The 19116-nt window shown below is 38.4% G+C and overlaps 1 protein-coding gene across 1 annotated transcript in view; it reads right to left on the reverse strand.

Annotated features, from left to right (window-relative positions):
• Positions 1–18630, reverse strand: part of SOS2 (SOS Ras/Rho guanine nucleotide exchange factor 2) — a 174248-nt gene extending 155618 nt beyond the window's left edge. The window contains exon 1 of the mRNA XM_044659954.1: positions 18544–18630. Coding sequence (XP_044515889.1) covers positions 18544–18630 — 87 coding nt within the window. The remainder of the gene's footprint in view (positions 1–18543) is intronic.
• Between the last annotated feature and the right edge of the window lie 486 nt (positions 18631–19116).

Here is a 19116-nt window from a genome sequence, read left to right on the forward strand (position 1 = left end):
TGCTCCTTAACTTGGGTGTACCTTGAGGCTCTGTCCTGGGCTCTCCTTTTTCTCTGTGTAATATAGGATTTTAACATTGCCATGTTGGCTTAGGGAAAACCTGTCAGTTGCTCTGGATGGAATGTTGAGGGGGCATGAGCCACTGGGCAAATACCAACTGCCAGTTGAGCTGAGGGTATAAATAGCTCTGGAAACGCAGAGCTGGGTTCTTCCCTGAGATGACTTCGTCCTGACCACTCATCTACCCCTTCCCCCCGGGCCCAGGTGGTGGGAGTGAAAAGGTTGGTGGGAGTGAGAACGTAGGTAGCTAAGATTTTAAGACCCAATCTTCTAGAGCAACACAATATTATTAATTTATCATCATCTACAAATCAGCCAAAAAGATCAACTCTATTTCCTATCCAGAAACTGCTTCACTCTGGCCAACAGTTGCCTGCCCTCGGTCAGTCTAGACCTTCCAAGGACCTCTACCAGCTTTAGCCAGATAATCCTCAGCAACAGATCTTAGTATTTCCAAGCCCTCTTACCATTGCCTTATTCCTTCCCCAGGTACCAATAAACCCCATAGCCTTAACCAGTGAATCCTGTGGTTATTTCCCTCTCATCAAAGGCTAAGGAGGACAGGTAACAGGCAGGGATTCTGAGCAGTTTGGGCTGGAACAAACTTCATTGCTGAGGGCAGGAAGTTCAACATCCACTTCCTACCAGCCTGCCATTAACCAATAGGAGCCTATTTCCTCTGCAGGGAGGAGTCGGCTGCCTGTTATCTTAAAGGAGCCTGGTGGCAAGCAGTGAGGTTTCACTGGGCACTCAGTCCCCAGGGTTTGGATCCTTTTACTTCCATAACAAGTTGCAAGCCCAACTAAGGTTGCTCACTCCATCCTAACAACCAGCACTATCCTCCTGCTAGCCTGGTTACCAGCTTAAGGCCTCTGTTTGACCCATTTTGTTCATTACATCTGTGACCTCTATCTAGGTAATCTACTCAGTTCCCTTGGGTTCAGTTATCTCCTTTCAAGTCCATATATCCAGTTCTAGTCTTTCTCCTGAGCTCTAATTCTGCCTATTGAACATTTCTCCTTGAATATAATACAAGCATCTCAAACTAAACATATTCAAATTATAACTCATTATCTTCCCCCCCCCCCCACCCTATACCTTTTCTAAACTTCTCTTTTTCTTTTCAAGGCACCAACATCATTCTAGTTACCCAAGCTTTAAACTTCATTGTGGATAAGGTCAAATCAGGAATGCAAATACTGTAGGTGCCAACTAGTAGCTTCCTACATATTTGGAAACACACGAGTCAAGAGAAACATACAAAGGTAAACATGAGGGAACAATCATAAGGTACTAAACTAGGATTAACTGTTTATGTTATAAACCAAATGCCTGATCATGTCACCCTCTCCTACTCAATAAACTCCAGTGGTTCCCTATCACCTTCAGGAACAAATATAAAATGCTCTATTTGGCATTCAAAGCCTTTCATAACCTAACCCCCCTCCTACTTTTCTTATACTTTACCTCTTATACTTTACTCCCTAACATATATTCTTTCATTCAGTGACACCAGATTCTTGACTGTTCTACAAACAAGCTATTCTATCTCTTGGCTCTAGATATTTTCTCTGGCTGTCCCCCATGCCTGTAACACTCTCCCTCCTCTCCTCTAACTACTGACCTTCCTAGTTTCCTCTAAGTCCCAACTAAAATCTCACTTTATACAGGAAGTCTTCCCCAACCTTCTCCATTCCAGTGCCTTCCCTTTTTTAATTATTCCCTATTTATCCTGTCTATAGTTTGCTTTATGTACATTTGTTTACATCTTGTCTCCCCCATCAAACTGGTATCTCCTTGAAATCAGGAACTATCTTTTGTCTCTTTTTATATCCCTAACACTTAGCACAGTGCTAAGCATTTTTTAAAACCCTTACCACCTTCCATCTTAGAGTCAATATTGTATACTGGTTCTCAGGGCAAAAAAGTGGTAAGGGTTAGGCAACTGGGGTTAAGTGATTTTCCCGGGGTCATATGGAAGGAAGAGTCTGAGGCCAGATCTGAATCAGGACCTCCCAACTCAAGGTCTGATTCTGAATGCACTAAACCACTTAGCTGCCCCCCACATAGTAGTCTTAAATGTTTACTGACTGACTGTTTGATAGACTAATATGGGGCCTCTGAATCATCATCATCAGGGTTCATATTAGACTTAAGAGGACAAATGACAGCTTGCTCTAGGTACCTGAATGTCTGTCCTGTGGAAAAGAGATTAAATGTTTTCTGTCAGATAACACAGGGCAATGCTAGCTAGCAATGACTAGAAGTTGCAGAGAGACAAAATTAGGCTTATTATTGCCAGGAAGAACATCTTTGCAATTAGAGTTATCAATAAATGGAAAGGGTTACTTATAGAAGTTCCCCTCCCTATTCCCTCATATCTATCAGACTGGCCAATACGACAGTAAAGGAAAATGATCAATATTGGAGGGAATGTAGCAAAATTGGGACACTAATGCATTGTTGGTGGATTGGTGCATTGTGAATGGTCTAATCATTCTGGAGGGCAATTTGGAATTATGTCCAAAGGGCTATAAAACAATGCATTCCTTTTCATCCAGTATTACCACTACTAGGTCTGTATCCCAAAGAGATTTTTAAAAATAGGAAAGGGCTCATTTGTACAAAAATATTTATGGCCATGCTTTTTGTGGTGACAAAGAATTAGAAACTAAAGGGATGTCCCACAATTGGGGAGTTGCTGAACAAATTGTGGTATGTGGTAGTGATGGAACACTACTGTGCTTATAAAGAATGATGAACAGGATGATTTCAGAAACAATGGAAAGACCTACATGAACTGATGCAGAGTGAAATAAACAGAACCAGGAAAACATTATGCGCAATAACTGCAATACTGTGGAAAGATCAAATGTGACAGACTTTGCTTCAAATAGCAGTACAATAATCCAAAACAATTCTGATGAAAAAGAATGCTATCCACCTCCAGAAAAAGAACTGTTGGAGTAGAAATGCAGATGAAAACATAATTTATCACTTGTTTATTTGGGTATATATATTTGGGTTTATTTTGGTTTTATAAGATTATCTGCTTATAAAAATAAATAATATGGAAATGTTTTGTGTGATAATACACATATAATCCAGATTGAATTGCTGGGAGTGGGGAGGGAAAAATGGAAGGAAACAATACAGATTATATAACTGGAGAATTTATGTGGAAGTTTATTAAAATTTTTTAAAAAATTTTTAAAGAAGTCTCCCTCCTCCCCAGGTCTGGTTGTCAAAGAAAAGCTGGATACAAGATAGACTATATAGTTGCTGAAGTTTCTCTAAAAATAAATTCTGTGATTCCTTAAGGTTTTTTTTAAAGATTACTTTAAGTTTTAAAATCACTGTTTAAATATACTTTCAAGATTTAATATATTTCCCTAGAGATGCTTCTGAGAATTCAGGAACTACTTACATGCCTTTACAATCAGGTATATTACCTCTAAAACCTCCATTGTCAATTAAGTCTTCACACTAATGTGGCAAGGCTCTTAATTAGATACTTCCTCAGACAAATGGGAAGATTCATTTAAAATACAAATAGCTAGGGGCAGCTGGGTAGCTCAGTGGATTGAGAGCCAGGCCTAGAGACAGGAGGTCCTAGGTTCAAATCTGGCCTCAGACACTTCCCAGCTGTGTGACCCTGGGCAAGTCACTTGACCCCCATTGCCTACCCTTACCACTCTTCCACCTATAAGTCAATACACAGAAGTTAAGGGTTTAAAATAAAAATAAAAATAAAAATAGCTAGAGGCCAGGAACTTTATCCTATTAGAACTTAGTTTTATGTGAATGTTCAGCATTTAAGAATTAAAAAAGGCAGGCCACTGGCAAAGGCTTCGAAATATTTCTCTTATAAAACATTTTTCTGACATAAGATTAAACCTACATATAACCTGCAAAGGACAGAGATCTAATCTATAAAAATCATTTATCTATAAAGCCAAGAAAGAATAGGAATAGGTAGGGCTAAATTAGTCAGTCCACCAGTAAACTTATTTATTAAGATAATTCTATATTCCAAGAACTTAGAAAGGCAAATGACAGTCCCTGCTCTCAAGAAGCTCAGTCTACAGTAGCTAACTTTTATAACACAAAGACCAAATGACATTACTGGTGATGTCTTTTGACTCAAGCATAAACTGAATTTAAGTCAGGAAGAGTTGCACAAAGCCATCAGTCTCACCCTCTCTTTACAGGTCAATGGCAAGACAAAAGTCAGGACAAATGGAGATGGCCTAGAACTATGATAGTGAATCTATGGCATGCAGAGACCTCTCTGTGGGCACACAGTCACCTGCCAGTTAGTTACTACCCCACAACACCTGCCCCAGCATGGCCATGAGAACAAAATATTCTGATCTACACATCCCACCAGGGAAAGTCTTCACATGTTTGGAGTAGACAGACAACCACCTAACTCACTAACAGACTAGAGGCCTGTCTGCTTCCCTCAACCTGGCCTTATCTATTCTTTCCAGATAATTTTACCAGCATGTGGCTGATGTGCAGGCTATAGCCTCTAGGAGCCACAGATAAGAGTTGGGTGACAGATAGACACCAAAGATGGATAAGCAATCCTTAAAAGGGCTCAGCAAGATGTCAGTCCTCCCTGAATACACCAGGAAATAGGAGAACATCAATAATAATCCTTAACATTAAAAAAGGTCTTAAGGGGGCAGCTGGGTAGCTCAGTGGATTGAGAGTCAGGCCTAGAGACGGGAGGTCCTAGGTTCAAATCCAGCCTCCGGACACTTCCCAGCTATGTGACCCTGGGCAAGTCACTTGACCCCCATTGCCCACCCTTACCACTCTTCCACCAAGGAGTCAATACACAGAAGTTAAGGGTTTAAAAAAAAAAAGGTCTTAAAATGGCAACAAAATTGTGATATTTACTCTTTCCATAAAATCGACAAGGCTATAATCAGGGCTTAGGAAGGAAAATTTGTTTATAAAGATGGTCAGGAGAGACTTTTTTGGTTCTGGGTTCTGACTAAAAACTCCTCCTGAAGGAGAAGATATAACATACATTTTAATTCTTCTGAATGCCTACAAGTTCTCATGCTGGACTCCAACTTTATAAATAAATTTAGCATCATCTATTGACACAGAAGATTCAGATGATATAGACCTTGCTCCTTAGTAATCTAGTCCCAACTCTCACTTTCTACCAAGCTGAGTCAGGGCACTAGACAGCAGGATGAACATGGGAAGGAACCAACTGGGACAAGACCCAGACCATCCAAATATATGTTGAGGAGAAAGGTAAACTTAAGAGGAGCTGGCTTAGAATCTCAGCTCTGCTACTAAAGGCCTATGTGACCTTTCTGGCCTCAGTATCATTTTCTGTAAGATGAGAAGAATAGCCTAGACCTGTGTTGGTGAAGATGGGGCACATGTGCCCCCCGCAGCACAGAAGAAGCTGCCCCGTTCCCCCTCTCCCAGTGAATGAATTCACAAATGAATAAATGAATGATTAAATGAATGAAAAAGCATTCATTAAGCTCTTACTTTATGCCAGACAGTCTTTGTGGTCTTCATGTTCTACTAGTAGAGAAAACATAAAAGAAAGTTCAGGCAAAGAACAAATAGCAAGGCCCAGAAGTCCTTAGGATAATCAGTAAGCCAGATGACAGTGCTCATGTCCTGAAGAATAGAGAGGCTAGGCAGATGATAAGGCCTAAAAGATCTATATTTTCGTGGGGAAAGAGAATTGGAAATTATGGGGATGTCCATCAGTTGGGGAATGGTTGAACAAATTGTGGCATATATTGGTGATGGAATACTATTGTGCTATAAGAAATGATAAGCAAGATGATTTCGGAAAAAGTTGGAAAGATCTGCATAAACTGATACAAAGTGAAATAAGCAGAACCAGGAGAACACTGTACATAGTAATAGCCATATTGTATAACGATCAACTGTGAAAAACTGGCTACTCTTAACAATACAATGATTTGGGACAATTCTGAAAGATTTATGACAAGAAATGCTATTCAGCTCCAGAGAAAGAAGTGCTGGAGTCAGATGGATATATATCAAAGCATATCTTTCATACCAGTGTATTTACAGTTTTATTTTATTTAATGAATGTGCTCTTACAACAATGTCCAATACAAAAGTGTGTTTTGCATGATAATACATGTGTGGTCCAAATCAAATTGCTTATCATCTCTGTAGAGGGGGAGGGAAGGAGATGGTTTGGATCTTATAATTTTGGAAAATGTATATTGAAAATTATCATTTCATGTAATTGGGAAAATAAAATACCTTTGAATTTTAAAAATAACGATACATAATTAACAGTAAAATTAATCGACTAAACAAGATATTTGTAATTTCGTTGCTTTCCATATTTTAGCTTCATTGCCAAAATGAGATACATTAGTTCAGGTAAAAACAACCAACAAACCAACAAGAATTTGAAAAAATTGTTTTGGAAATTCAGAGTCTATTATTTCTCAGTAGGGCAATGAACAATTTAAAATTTCATGAAATCAATTTTATAGTGCTCTATTTAATGATAAAAGGGACATATTCAGAAAAATATGGGAGGAATTGTATAAAACATGGTGAAGTGAGAGCAAGGGAAATAATTTTTACAATGAATGCTAAAAAGTATAATCAATCAAATGATCCATTACAACTCCAGATGATGAGTGTGATGAATCATGAAGAAAGGTGAGGTACAGAATGAGATCTATGTTTTCAGACTATGTTGGTACAGGAGAAAGATATTTTATTTTGAATGGAAAGAAGAGGAGAATTATTAGGAGGAGATATTTCAAGGAGAAAAGTGACAGATTTAAGAAAAAGGAAGATGAATCACTTAAAAAACAGAAAACAGCAGAAGGAAGTTGAGAAAGGGATGCAGGCAAGCAAAACGGCATTAAGATATGTTCAACTTGAAACACATTTTAAAAAATAAGCTATACAATGGAGATTTATAGTTTCACATGTAATACTCCTTTTCTGTTCTGGAGATGGGGAAATATCCATGTTCACTACTGTTTTTCAAATTCATAATAATACAAAAGACATTTTTTAAAAAGTATTTTAGGGGAAGCTGGGTAGCTCAGTGGATTGAGAGTCAGGCATAGAGACGGGAGGTCCTAGGTTCAAATCCAGCCTCAAGACACTTCCCAGCTGTGTGACCCTGGGCAAGTCACTTGACCCCCATTGCCCATCCTTACCACACTTCCACCTAGGAGCCAATACACAGAAATTAAGGGTTTAAAAAAAAAGTATTTTGAATACATTTTTATGTCTGCAATGGTGATCAGCTAGATTATTTTTCCAAATAAAAAAATATAGATATATAAATATAAAAATATAAAAAAGATAATTTTTCCAAATTAAAAAAAGTATAAGGATGATATTAGAAAATAAGTATTGTTTTATTAGTTTAATGATAAGAAGTAGAGAAGCTGGCTTGAGGAAGAATTGGAGTTTCAAATATAGCAGAGAGAGTGTTCATTTCAACTGGTGGCAGTTATAACCATTATTTCTATGACAGTTACACTCTCTTGATGTGGCATTTAAGGAGTGGGCTTCTAGCAGTCGACAGAGCCACACACAGGTTCTTTCTCTCTCAGGGCTAGAGAGGGTAACATCTTTGCCTCTCTCTATCTCTGTCTGAGTGAAAAACCTGAAGGAGTGGAGTGTTTTCTTTTCCAACTTGGGAAACACTATTCATTTATCTGTTACTGTCTATAGAATGGTTGAACTCTGAAAAGACCAAATAAACCTGGTCTTTGTTTTGGACTCTGAGTCTGTTAAGGCTCAGAGTCCTAACTTGATTCTTGTGGAGACTTAACCAGCTAGCCTTGGTTATCCTTATAACTTAAAGGCGAAGTTAAGAGTTAGAGTGGTTAGATTTATTTAGAATAGTATAAATTTGGTTAGTTACATCAGGGAGGATTAGCGTAGCCTGTGAACCACAGAAGTGGTTCCTTGTGGGACCTGGGAGTTTATTTGGGTAGAGTTAGAATCCCTTAGAATTAGAAATCCTTTTACCCTTACATATATTTTAAATAAGTTATTTTCTATAACAAGAGTCTCTTTAGTGTTCCTTGCGCCTGGCCCTGAAGGGAAGTTCATCTTTGAACTTCACTTCATTTACCACTGAAGATACTTTTGATATCATCTATCACAAGTATCTAAAATCAATTTTCAACCTTTATTTTCTAGTTCTTTGTCCTTATTTGTGGCCTCGCCTATTATTATTTTTACAATAGGTATTATTGTAATTAATATTTTACTTAATATATGCATATACAACCTAAATCCAAGTACAGCAAAAAATAACACTGTGTCCCACATTCTGATTCACAAATACTTATCTCTGCCTATTAACTTTTTATAGTTAACTTTTTATAACCATTTCCTTCTGCTGCTATTTTTTAAGTTAATTGCTCAAGAACCTTTTTGTTGCTGTTTTGTTTTTTTTTAACCCTTGTACTTCGGTGCATTGTCTCATAGGTGGAAAATTGGTAAGGGTGGGCAATGGGGGTCAAGTGACTTGCCCAGGGTCACACAGCTGGGAAGTGGCTGAGGCCGGGTTTGAACCTAGGACCTCCTGTCTCTAGGCCTGACTCTCACTCCACTGAGCTACCCAGCTGCCCTGTTGCTGTTTTTTTAATGACTTACCTTCAGGCTCCCTGCAATGGGCTCATGCTATAAAGGCAATCAATGTCCCTTGATAAATAGCTAGTATAAAGGCAAAAATATTGAATTCATAGCTAAAGGGAAAGAGAAAAATAATCTTAAGATCCAGCTCTCAATCTTAAACTCTTATGGAATTTCACAACCTAAATTCTCTCAGGTGAGAGAAGTAAAAGTAAATCATTCAGTAAGCATTTCTTAAACAGCTACTACAAACAGTGCTATATTCTGGGAATACAAAGACAAAAGCAAAAGTTTCTGTCCTCAAAGAGTTTCAGTAATGATGAGAGAGAAAATCAGACTGTAAGGTGTTGAAAAGAAAAGAGGAAGCATTTTTATAAATAGATTTTTCTAGGAGAAAGAAGAGAGACACAATGATAGCTTGAAAATAAGAGGGAACAATTGTGAGGACAAGCTACTTGAGAACTAGAGACACAAGCAGAAAAGTTGCAAGGACAAAACAAAAACTAAAGAGGGGAGAATGGGAAATAATATAAATGGATTGTGAGATATAGTTTCTAATAGTATACAGGGCAAGGTCTTTTGCTGAGAGGGGAAGAAAGGAAAAGGGATGGTATGAGAGGTTAGTGAGTGAACAAAAGGTTTGGAATAGCTGATAGGAGGAATAAGATAGAGATTTGATTAGCAAAAAGTAAAAGAATTACCATGCAATGGTAGATATAGTCAAGAAAGTTGTGTAAAACAGCATGTAAAAACAGAGAAGGTAAATGGTTGAAGTAATCCATGAGGTAATAATGTGATTTTGTAAGGCATAAACAGTAAAAAGACAAGGGAACAAGGTACTCAAAGGAAGAGGATAATGTATAGTTGACTACTTCTGTAAAGGCTCAAGATTCAGAAGGAAGCCTTATATAGAATTCCATTAGTGACTAATATTATAAGCAAGTTTATATCTCATTATTTTCAAACAAAGTATGACCAGGGTTAGAACTCTACAGTCTAGTACTCTAATTATAAGTAACTTTTCAGATAGATTCAATCTAAAAGATAGGAGTGAAATGAAGAAATAAAATACATTTCTTTTCAAGCTTTTATCCCCTTTCCAAAATGGAATTTAAATCATAAAAATCCAATAACTTCTAACAGAAATTTCCTCTAACCTCTGATCTATTACATATTTTCAAACTGAATTATTATTAAATCCTCATTAAAGCCCTACTATAAGGCAATCGGTTGCATAATGAATTATAGCACTAGACTAAAGAGTCAGGAAGACATGTTCAAATCCTGCCTTAGACATTTACTATCTGTATAATCCCTGGAAATTCATTTAACCTCTGTCTGCCTTAGTTTCTTCATCTACAAAATGAAGATAATAATAGTAGCTACCTCAAAGGATTTTTGTGAAGATCAAATGAGATAATCTTTACAAAGCACCATATAAACATTAGTAGTAGCATTTATTATATTGTGCCTTAACATGACCTAGAATTGATTTTGGATCTGAAAAGCTATACCAGTGAAATACAAATTCTGGCAAAAGGCTTGGATAGAGGTTCAGACTAGCTAAACTCAGAGGTTCATCACCAGACGGTTGGCCACTAGGTAACAAATTATTTTGCTACTGTAACTAACAAAATCATTTATTAAGTTTCAATTTGCATCAGTGAAAGTAATACATAGACTGATGAAATCAGATATTTTGAATATATGTCTTAAAACTAAAATCATTATTATGAACTGCTTGAAATTGTGAATTTCCATTTCACATATAAATCCTAATAATGCCAGTAAATCCTTAAAAATGGATTCTCAATTAACAATTTTAAAGGAAAATATCTATTTGAATAACATAAATACAATCAAATTGAATAAATCATGCATCTTGAACAAATCAAAGATCTAAAACTGTATCTAAATTTAAGAATTCAGAAACAGAAATTAACTTTTTTAAAAATTCCATGAGGGGGCAGCTGAGTAGCTCAGTGGATTGAGAGCCAAGCCTAGAGATGGGAGGTCCTGGGTTCAAATATGGCCTCAGACACTTCCAGCCATGTGACCCTGGGCAAGTCACCTGACTCCCATTGCCTAGCCCTTACCACTCTTCTGCCTTGGAACCAATACACAATATTGACTCCAAGACAGAAGGTAAGGGTTTAAATAATTTAAAAAAAATTCAGTGAAACCTTTGTTGGTAAAGAACAGCATATCTAATATTTTAGAAATCTGGGTGGATTGGACGACAGAAAAAAAAGTCATAATTAATCTGCTCTTGATATTGCATGAATAAATCTCAGGGGAAAGTAGATTATGAAGGAGGTATAGCAAAAAAAAAAACACTTGGAAAAATATGAAAACTATGCATCACTAACAGGTACAATAGAAGGAAAAGGGAGACGGAAGACCCTAGGCAAATACAGAAATGTTTCTGCATCAGATTGTCTATTCAACCATATTCAAAAACAATGATTACACAGGTGGTTCTCAATCTGAGTATATGAGTACTTCACTCTCCATACACTATCCGAGCAAAAAACTGGCCCTTACAATTCTGTTCCTTTCTCCTCCTTCTCTGAATGATGCTACCTTTGGTACTTCAATTTAATTTAGAGATTTTAGTTTACTGCTTCTTAAAGATCCCTGACTTTAAGAACCATTATCATAATCCATGTGAATGAAACTGAACTTCCTGGGTAAGAAGGTACCTACACTCAGGATTGATAACCTTATGCTTTACAAGCATATGTCCCTTTCAAACTTTGATAATTTTGATAATTAAGACACTAAGATAGCACAAGAAAAAAACAAGCAGTTAGCATAGTAACATATATAGTAGATACTTAAATTCATGTAAACTTGACTTTACTTAAACTGAGAGAGCACAAAGCACTTTGTCTCAAGAGTCTATGCTTCAAAGATTAAAAAAGACAGGGAAGGTCATTACATCCTGATTAAAGGCAGTATAAACAATGAGGAAATAACACTGCTCAATATGTATCCACCAAGTGGCATAGCATCCAAATTCATAAAGGAGAAACTGGCAGAGCTCAAGAAGGAAATAGATAGTAAAACCATACTAGTGGGAGATCTAAATATTCCTCTTTCAGATCTAGATAAATCAAACCGAAAAATAAATAAGAAAGAGGTAAGAGAGGTGAATGAAGTCCTAGAAAAATTAGATCTAATTGATATGTGGAGAAAAATAAATAGGGACAAAAAGGAATACACCTTCTTTTCAGCTGCACATGGTATATTCACAAAGACTGACCATGTAATAGGGCATAGAAACATTGCAAACAAATGCAAAAGAGCAGAAATAATAAATGTAACCTTCTCAGATCATAAATAAATAATAATTAGTAATAAAAAATAATAATTAGTAAGGGCACTTGGGCAGGCAAATCAAAAACCAATTGGAAATTAAACCATATGATTCTCCAAAACCAATTAGTCAAAGAAGAAATCATAGAAACAATCAACAATTTCATTGAAGAGAATGACAATGAGGAGACATCCTACCAAACTCTGTGGGATGCAGCCAAGGCAGTACTGGGGGGGGGGGATTTATATCCTTGAGTGCATATATTAACAAATTAAGGAGGGCAGAGATTAATGAGTTGGGCATGCAACTCAAAAAACTAAAAAGCGAGCAAATTAAAAATCCCCAGATGGAAACTAAATTAAAAATACTAAAAATCAAGGGAGAAATTAATAAAATCAAAAGTAAAAGAACTATTGAAATAATAAATAAGACTAGAAGCTGGTACTTTGAAAAAACAGATAAAATAGACAAAGTACTGGTCAATCTAATAAAAAAAAGAAAAGAAGAAAACCAAATTGACAGTATCAAAGATAAAAAGGGAGACCTCACCTTTAATGAAGGGGAAATTAAGGCAATCATTAAAAACTATTTTGCCCAATTATATGGCAATAAATATAACAATTTAGGAGATATGGATGGATATTTACAAAAATATAAATTGCCTAGATTAACAGCAGAAGTAATAGAATACCTAAATAATCCCATATCAGAAAAAGAAATTGAACAAGCCATCAAAGAACTCCCTAAGAAAAAATCGCCAGGGCCTGATGGATTCACAAGTGAATTCTATCAGACATTCAAAGAGCAACTAATCCCAATACTATACAAATTATTTGATATGACAAGCAAAGAAGGAGTCCTACCAAATTCCTTTTATGACACAAATATGGTACTGATTCCAAAGCCAGGGAGATCAAAAACAGAGAAAGAAAACTATAATCTCCCTAATGAACACAAATGCAAAAATCTTAAATAGAATACTAGCAAAGAGACTCCAGCAAGTAATTAAGAAGATCATCCACCATGATCAGGTGGGATTTATACCAGGAATGCAAGGATGGTTCAACGTTAGGAAAACCATCCACATAATTGACCATAGCAACAGTCTAACAAACAAAAATCACATGATTATCTCAATAGATGCTGAAAAAGCCTTTGACAAAATACAGCATCCATTCCTATTGAAAACACTGGAAAGTATAGGAATAGAAGGACCTTTCCTAAAAATAATAAACAGTATATACCTAAAACCATCAACAAGCATCATATGCAATGGGGATAAATTAGAAGCCTTCCCAATAAGATCAGGAGCAAAACAAGGATGCCCATTATCACCTCTATTATTCAACATAGTACTAGAAACACTAGCAGTAGCAATTAGAGAAGAAAAAGAAATTGAAGGTATCAAAAAAAAAAAAAAAAAAAAAAAAAAAAAAAAAAAAAAAAAAAAAAATGGTCTACTTAAAAAATCCTAGAGAATCAACTAAGAAGCTTGTAGAAATAATCAACAACTTTAGCAAAGTGGCAGGATAAAAAATAAATGCACATAAATCATCAGCATTTCTATATATTTCCAACACACTAGAGCAGCAAGAAGTAGAAAGAGAAACACCATTTAAAATCACCCTAGACAATATAAAATACTTGGGAATCTATCTACCAAAACAAACACAGCAATTATATGAAAACAACTACAAAACACTTTCCAAACAAATAAAACTGGATCTCAACAATTGGAAAGCCATCAATTGCTCATGGGTAGGACGAGCTAACATAATAAAAATGACCATTCTACCCAAATTAATATACCTATTTAGCACCATACCTATCAAATTACCAAAAAACTTCTTTACTGAATTAGGAAAATCTATAACAAAGTTCATTTGGAATAACAAAAGATCAAGAACATCAAGGGAAATAATGAAAAAAAATGTGAAGGAAGGGGGCTTAGCAGTACCAGATATTAAACTATACTATAAAGCAGCAGTCATCAAAACAATATGGTACTGGCTAAGAGATAGAAGGGAGGATCAGTGGAATAGACTTGGGGTTAATGACATCAGCAAGACAGTGTATGATAAACCCAAAGAGCCCAACTTTGGGGACATGAATCCACTATTTGACAAAAACTGCTGGGAAATTTGGAAAACAATATGGGAGAGATTAGGTTTAGATTAACATCTCACACCCTAAACCAAGATAAATTCAGAATGGGTGAATGACTTGAATATAAAGAGGGAAACTATAAATAAGTTAAGTGAACACAAAATAGTATACCTGTCAGATCTCTGGGAAAGGAAAGATTTTAAAACCAAGCAAGAGTTAGAGAAAATTACAAAATGTAAATTAAATGGTTTTGATTATATTAAGCTAAAAAGCTTTTGTATAAACAAAAACAAGGTAGTCAAAATCAGAAGGGAAACAACAAATTGGGAAAAAATCTTTATAACAAAATACTCTGACAGGCGTCTAATTACTCAAATATACAAGGAGTTAAATCAATTGTATAAAAAATCAAGCCATTCCCCAGTTGATAAATGGGCAAGAGACATGAATAGGCAATTTTCAGATAAAGAATCAAAAGTATCAATAAGCACATGAGAAAGTGTTCTAAATCTCTAATAATTAGAGAAATGCAAATCAAAACAACTCTGAGGTATCACCTCACACCTAGCAGATTGGCTAAAATGAAAGAAGGGGAGAGTAATGAATGCTGGAGGGGATGTGGCAAAATTGGGACACTGATGCATTGCTGGTGGAGTTGTGAACTGATCCAACCATTCTGGCTAGCAATTTGGAGCTACGTTCAAAGGGCTATAAAAGAATGCCTGCCCTTTGATTCAGCCATACCATTGTTGGGTTTGTACCCCAAAGAGATCATAGATAAACAGACTTGTACGAAAATATTTATAGCTGCACTTTTTGTGGTGGCAAAGAACTGGAAAAGGAGGGTATGTCCTTCAATTGGGGAATGGCTGAACAAATTGTGGTATATGCTGGTGATTATAATGAGTAAGATTAGATTAGCTAGTTATTAGGAATTAAGTTGTACCTAGAAGGAAGGAGCTGGAACTGGGAATTCCAGGTTGGAATGAAGGAGGAGAAAGTCTGTCTGTGCCCTGAGTGTGGACTCCATTAGTGGTAGGCAAAAACTGTTGCCAGCCTGGGAGACCTCAGAGCAAAGGACATCCGGCTTCCTGATTTCCCCTGGGATCCTGTGTGGTGTGGCATTTAGTAAAAGGACAAGATCTACAGAGCCAAGAGAAGAGGTGAAGTTTGAGTTCTGGCAGACAGTGCTTCAAGCAAAACCCTTACTACTTGGTTCCTGAGACAACTTTAGCTCCTAGCATCCAGAGATCATCAGTGGATTGCAGTGAGAATCCCAAAGCCACAAAGCCCTAGCTGTACTCAAGCCTGACAGGTTCCAGGCTTGAGGCAGAAACCCAGAGACTCCATTTACAGCTCCTTGGGCCCTGTTAGTTTAGATCACTTAGATAAAAGTAGAATAAGTCCTCCCATTGCCCTGTGGTTTTATCCCTTAGGTTTTAAGTATAGAAATCCTTTCCCACCTTTTAGTCTAACATAATTAAAGCTGTTAAGTCCCTTTTACCTTGTTAGCCTGTTACTATACTCTAGTGGAAGCTAGGTGATCGTTAAGATCAACTGCCATTCCTGTGGAAATCCAGTAAACTCTGGTCTCTTCACCCTGGTCCAGTCTCTCATAAATCCTAGAGTGTGTTCCCACAAACCACTTAGTTTATTGTAATAGCCCTGGTGACCCCATTACCTCACTTATATTTTCCTACATGATGGAATACTATTGTGCTAAAAGGAATAATAAACTAGAGGAGTTCCAGGTGAACTGGAACCTCTAGGAACTGATCCAGAGCGATAGGAGCAGAGCCAGAAGAACACTGTACACAGAGACTGATATACTATGGTAAAATCGAATGTAGTGGACTTCTGTACCAGCAGAAAGCAATGACACAGGACAGCTCTAAGGGATTTATGGTAAAGAACGCTACCCACATTCAGAGGAAGGACTGCAGGAGAGGAAACATATAAGAAAAACAAATGCTTGAACGCATGGGCTGAGGAGGACATTATTGGGGATGTAGACTCGAAACTACCACACCAATGCAACTAACAACAATTTGGAAATAGGTCTTGATCAAGGACACACGTTAAAACCAGTGGAAATGTGCATTGGCCATGGGTGGGGGGAGAGCAGGGGTGAAGGGGAAAGTAGGAGCATGAATCATGTAACCATGTTAAAAATGAATATTAATAAATGTTAAAAAAAAATTTTTTTTAAAGTAGGAAAAAGCCCAGCACAGCAAAGGAAGAGCCCAGTGTAGTAAAGGACTAGCACCAAAGCAGTCCATCAGGTAAACCCATTTAACTGAATCTGCCCCCTGAAAACTGAATCCCTATCTCTCCATGGAAAAGCCCAGCCATTTCAACAACATAAAAGATATGTCCATCAGTGAACCTTAAATGGACTATTCCTAAAGAGAAGAGAGGACATTAAGATTGAGTTGTAACCTGTGAATTTTTCCTATAATGTTAATAGAAGGAGCTGCTTCTCACAGGTGTTACCTTCAGAACCCTGAAAGTAGTGAATTGTAGTATACCTCTAAAGAATATCTAACCTACTGGCATCTCGGGCAGTGGGTGAGAGAGGAAATGAGAGGGAGAAGGGGGACTTGGGAGAATGAAGTACCCTAGGTGGAGTGGTTCAGGTGAAGTCAAGAACTATATGGAAGCTATGTGACCCTGGACAAGTCACTTACCCCCAATTGCCTTGCCTTTACCACTCTTCTGCCTTGGAATTGATTCTAAGGCAGAAAGTAAGAGGTTTTTGTTGAGGGAATTTAATTTTTTTTTTAAATATCAGGGAGTTAAGTTCAGAATTTGGTCAGGGAATCTATCTAAACTGAGATTAAAATCACTGAAAATCTGAAACTGAATTTATCAAGTAATAGTACATGCAATTCAAGTGTTTTATAATTTGTTTGTATAAGAACTGTTTTAATATTTAACCTCAAAACAGTTACTCATAAAAATTTCATATAAGCCTATCGCAAAGTATATTATCCTATCTCAATTTTTTTTTAATGTCTTGAACTGACTAAAACATTATTTAGGAAGATGTATCAGGCTCTTAAGTATTAATGAGGAAATTTCAGCATTAAACCCTACCTAGAAATACAAATGGGGCAGCTAGTTAGATGAGTGGATAAAAGGGCTGGGTCTGGAGTCAGGAAGACCTAAGCTCAAATCCAGCCTCAGACATTTTACTAGCAGTGTGATCCTGGGCAAGTCATTTAACCTTTTTACCTTAATCGACTGCAAAAGGAAAGAGCAAACCACTCCAGCATTTCTGCAAAGAAAAATCCCATGGACAGTAGTGTTGTGCTATGATGGTCCATAGGGTCAGGGACATGGCTGAACAAGAAACACAAACATAGCCTGACACAAGTAAAATGTTATCTACCTTTCAAAGACTATATTAATCTCCCCAAAATGATCGAAAGTTTTACTTACACCTAGTAAGTCAGTGAACAAATTTTGTAAGATCTGTCATAGGAGCAGCTAAGGTAGCTCAGTGGATAGAGAAGAGAACCAGGCCTGAAGACAGGAGGACCTGGGTTCAAATGTGGCCTCAGACACTGCCTAGCTATGGGCAAGTCACTTAACCCCAACTGACTAGCCTTCACCACTCTTCTGCCTTGGAACAGATTCTTAGTATCTAATTTAAGACTAAAGAAAGGGGGGGGAGGGTGAGGGATCTGTCCTGAACTTTAAAAAAAAAGTGAAACAACTGCAAGATATGGCATGGAAGGACTACTCTAAATTTACTTTGATAAGTAGATGAGAATTTTACTTGTCTCACAATGCACACATTTGAAAGAAATACACAGTAACACACTGAGTGGGTGGTTAGAGAAGCAAACGGCCTAGGAAAAGCCTCAGGGAACTTCATTAAAAATTATAATTTTGCCACAAATATGTTGTTTTGGAAACTTTTTAAATAGTGTCTAAACATTCTGCGAATAATAATTAAGTTTCCTGAAAGAAAAAGTAGTGGGAATGGGAGAGGTGACAATTTTAATCCCCCCCCCCCAAAAAAAAGTAAAACTACTTTTAAGTCATGAAGCCAAATTCATAAAAGATTCCTCTGGATGCCTCTGGCCAAGGTGAGTTTTGCCTAGGTTACAAAAGGTTAGCTTGTTACCATTCTGGATGAGTGATGGGGAAGCAGCCCCCATTCTTAGAGAACAGACATTTCTAGGAGTGATGAGAACCTCAAACCAGTGTCTCTCTCCCCATGGGTCCCAGTCACCCTTAAGCCCCTCTAGCTTTGGAGGAGTACTGAGCAGAGGCACCTGCCTCGGGACCGCCAGATGCGCGGGCCCTCGCTTGCGGTACTCCCGGGGCCGCAACATGTATTCCAAGAACCCTCAGCCGGGTGCAGCCCGCAAGGTGACTGAGCCACCCCCCAGCCCCCATGCCTCACTGACCTTCCGCAGGGCCGGGACGAAGAGTCCCCGCCATTTCGGGTGGTTCTCTTCGTTGGAGAAATCGTAGGGTTGCTGCGGTGGCTGCATGGCCCCGGCGGCGGCTCCTCCGCATCGGGGGTGGGGGAGCGAGGGCAGGGCAGGGAGGCAACGACGGTGGCCGCCCAACTCGGAGTCCAGGCGGCTCCCTCCCTGACAGCTAGCGGAGCGGCGCGGCCCAGGCGGGGAGGGGTCGCTGCTCCCCGCAGGCGCGTGGGGCCCGGGGTCCTGGGGCTCCGCGTCCCAGAGCCGGAGCCGGCCCGGCGGCGGCCGCGTTGAGTTTCTCCTCCTCCTTTTCTCTCCTTCTCAGCCGCCTCCCCCTCTGGTGTGGGCCGCGGCCCGGTCCTCCGCTGGCACTTCCTCCTTTGTTTGGGTTAGCTGCCCGGCGGTGGAACCGCTGGCCTCGCCCCAGCCCCGCATCCCACCCGCCCGCCCCCCACCCCCCACTACCCGCTACGATCGCGGCTGCGGACAGAGAGCAGCAGAGCCAGAGGTTCTCGGTTCCTCATAGCCTCGCGCCCCACAACCCAGCCCGGC

Source organism: Gracilinanus agilis, chromosome 2, assembly GCF_016433145.1.
Source record: "Gracilinanus agilis isolate LMUSP501 chromosome 2, AgileGrace, whole genome shotgun sequence".
Classification (NCBI taxonomy): domain Eukaryota; kingdom Metazoa; phylum Chordata; class Mammalia; order Didelphimorphia; family Didelphidae; genus Gracilinanus; species Gracilinanus agilis.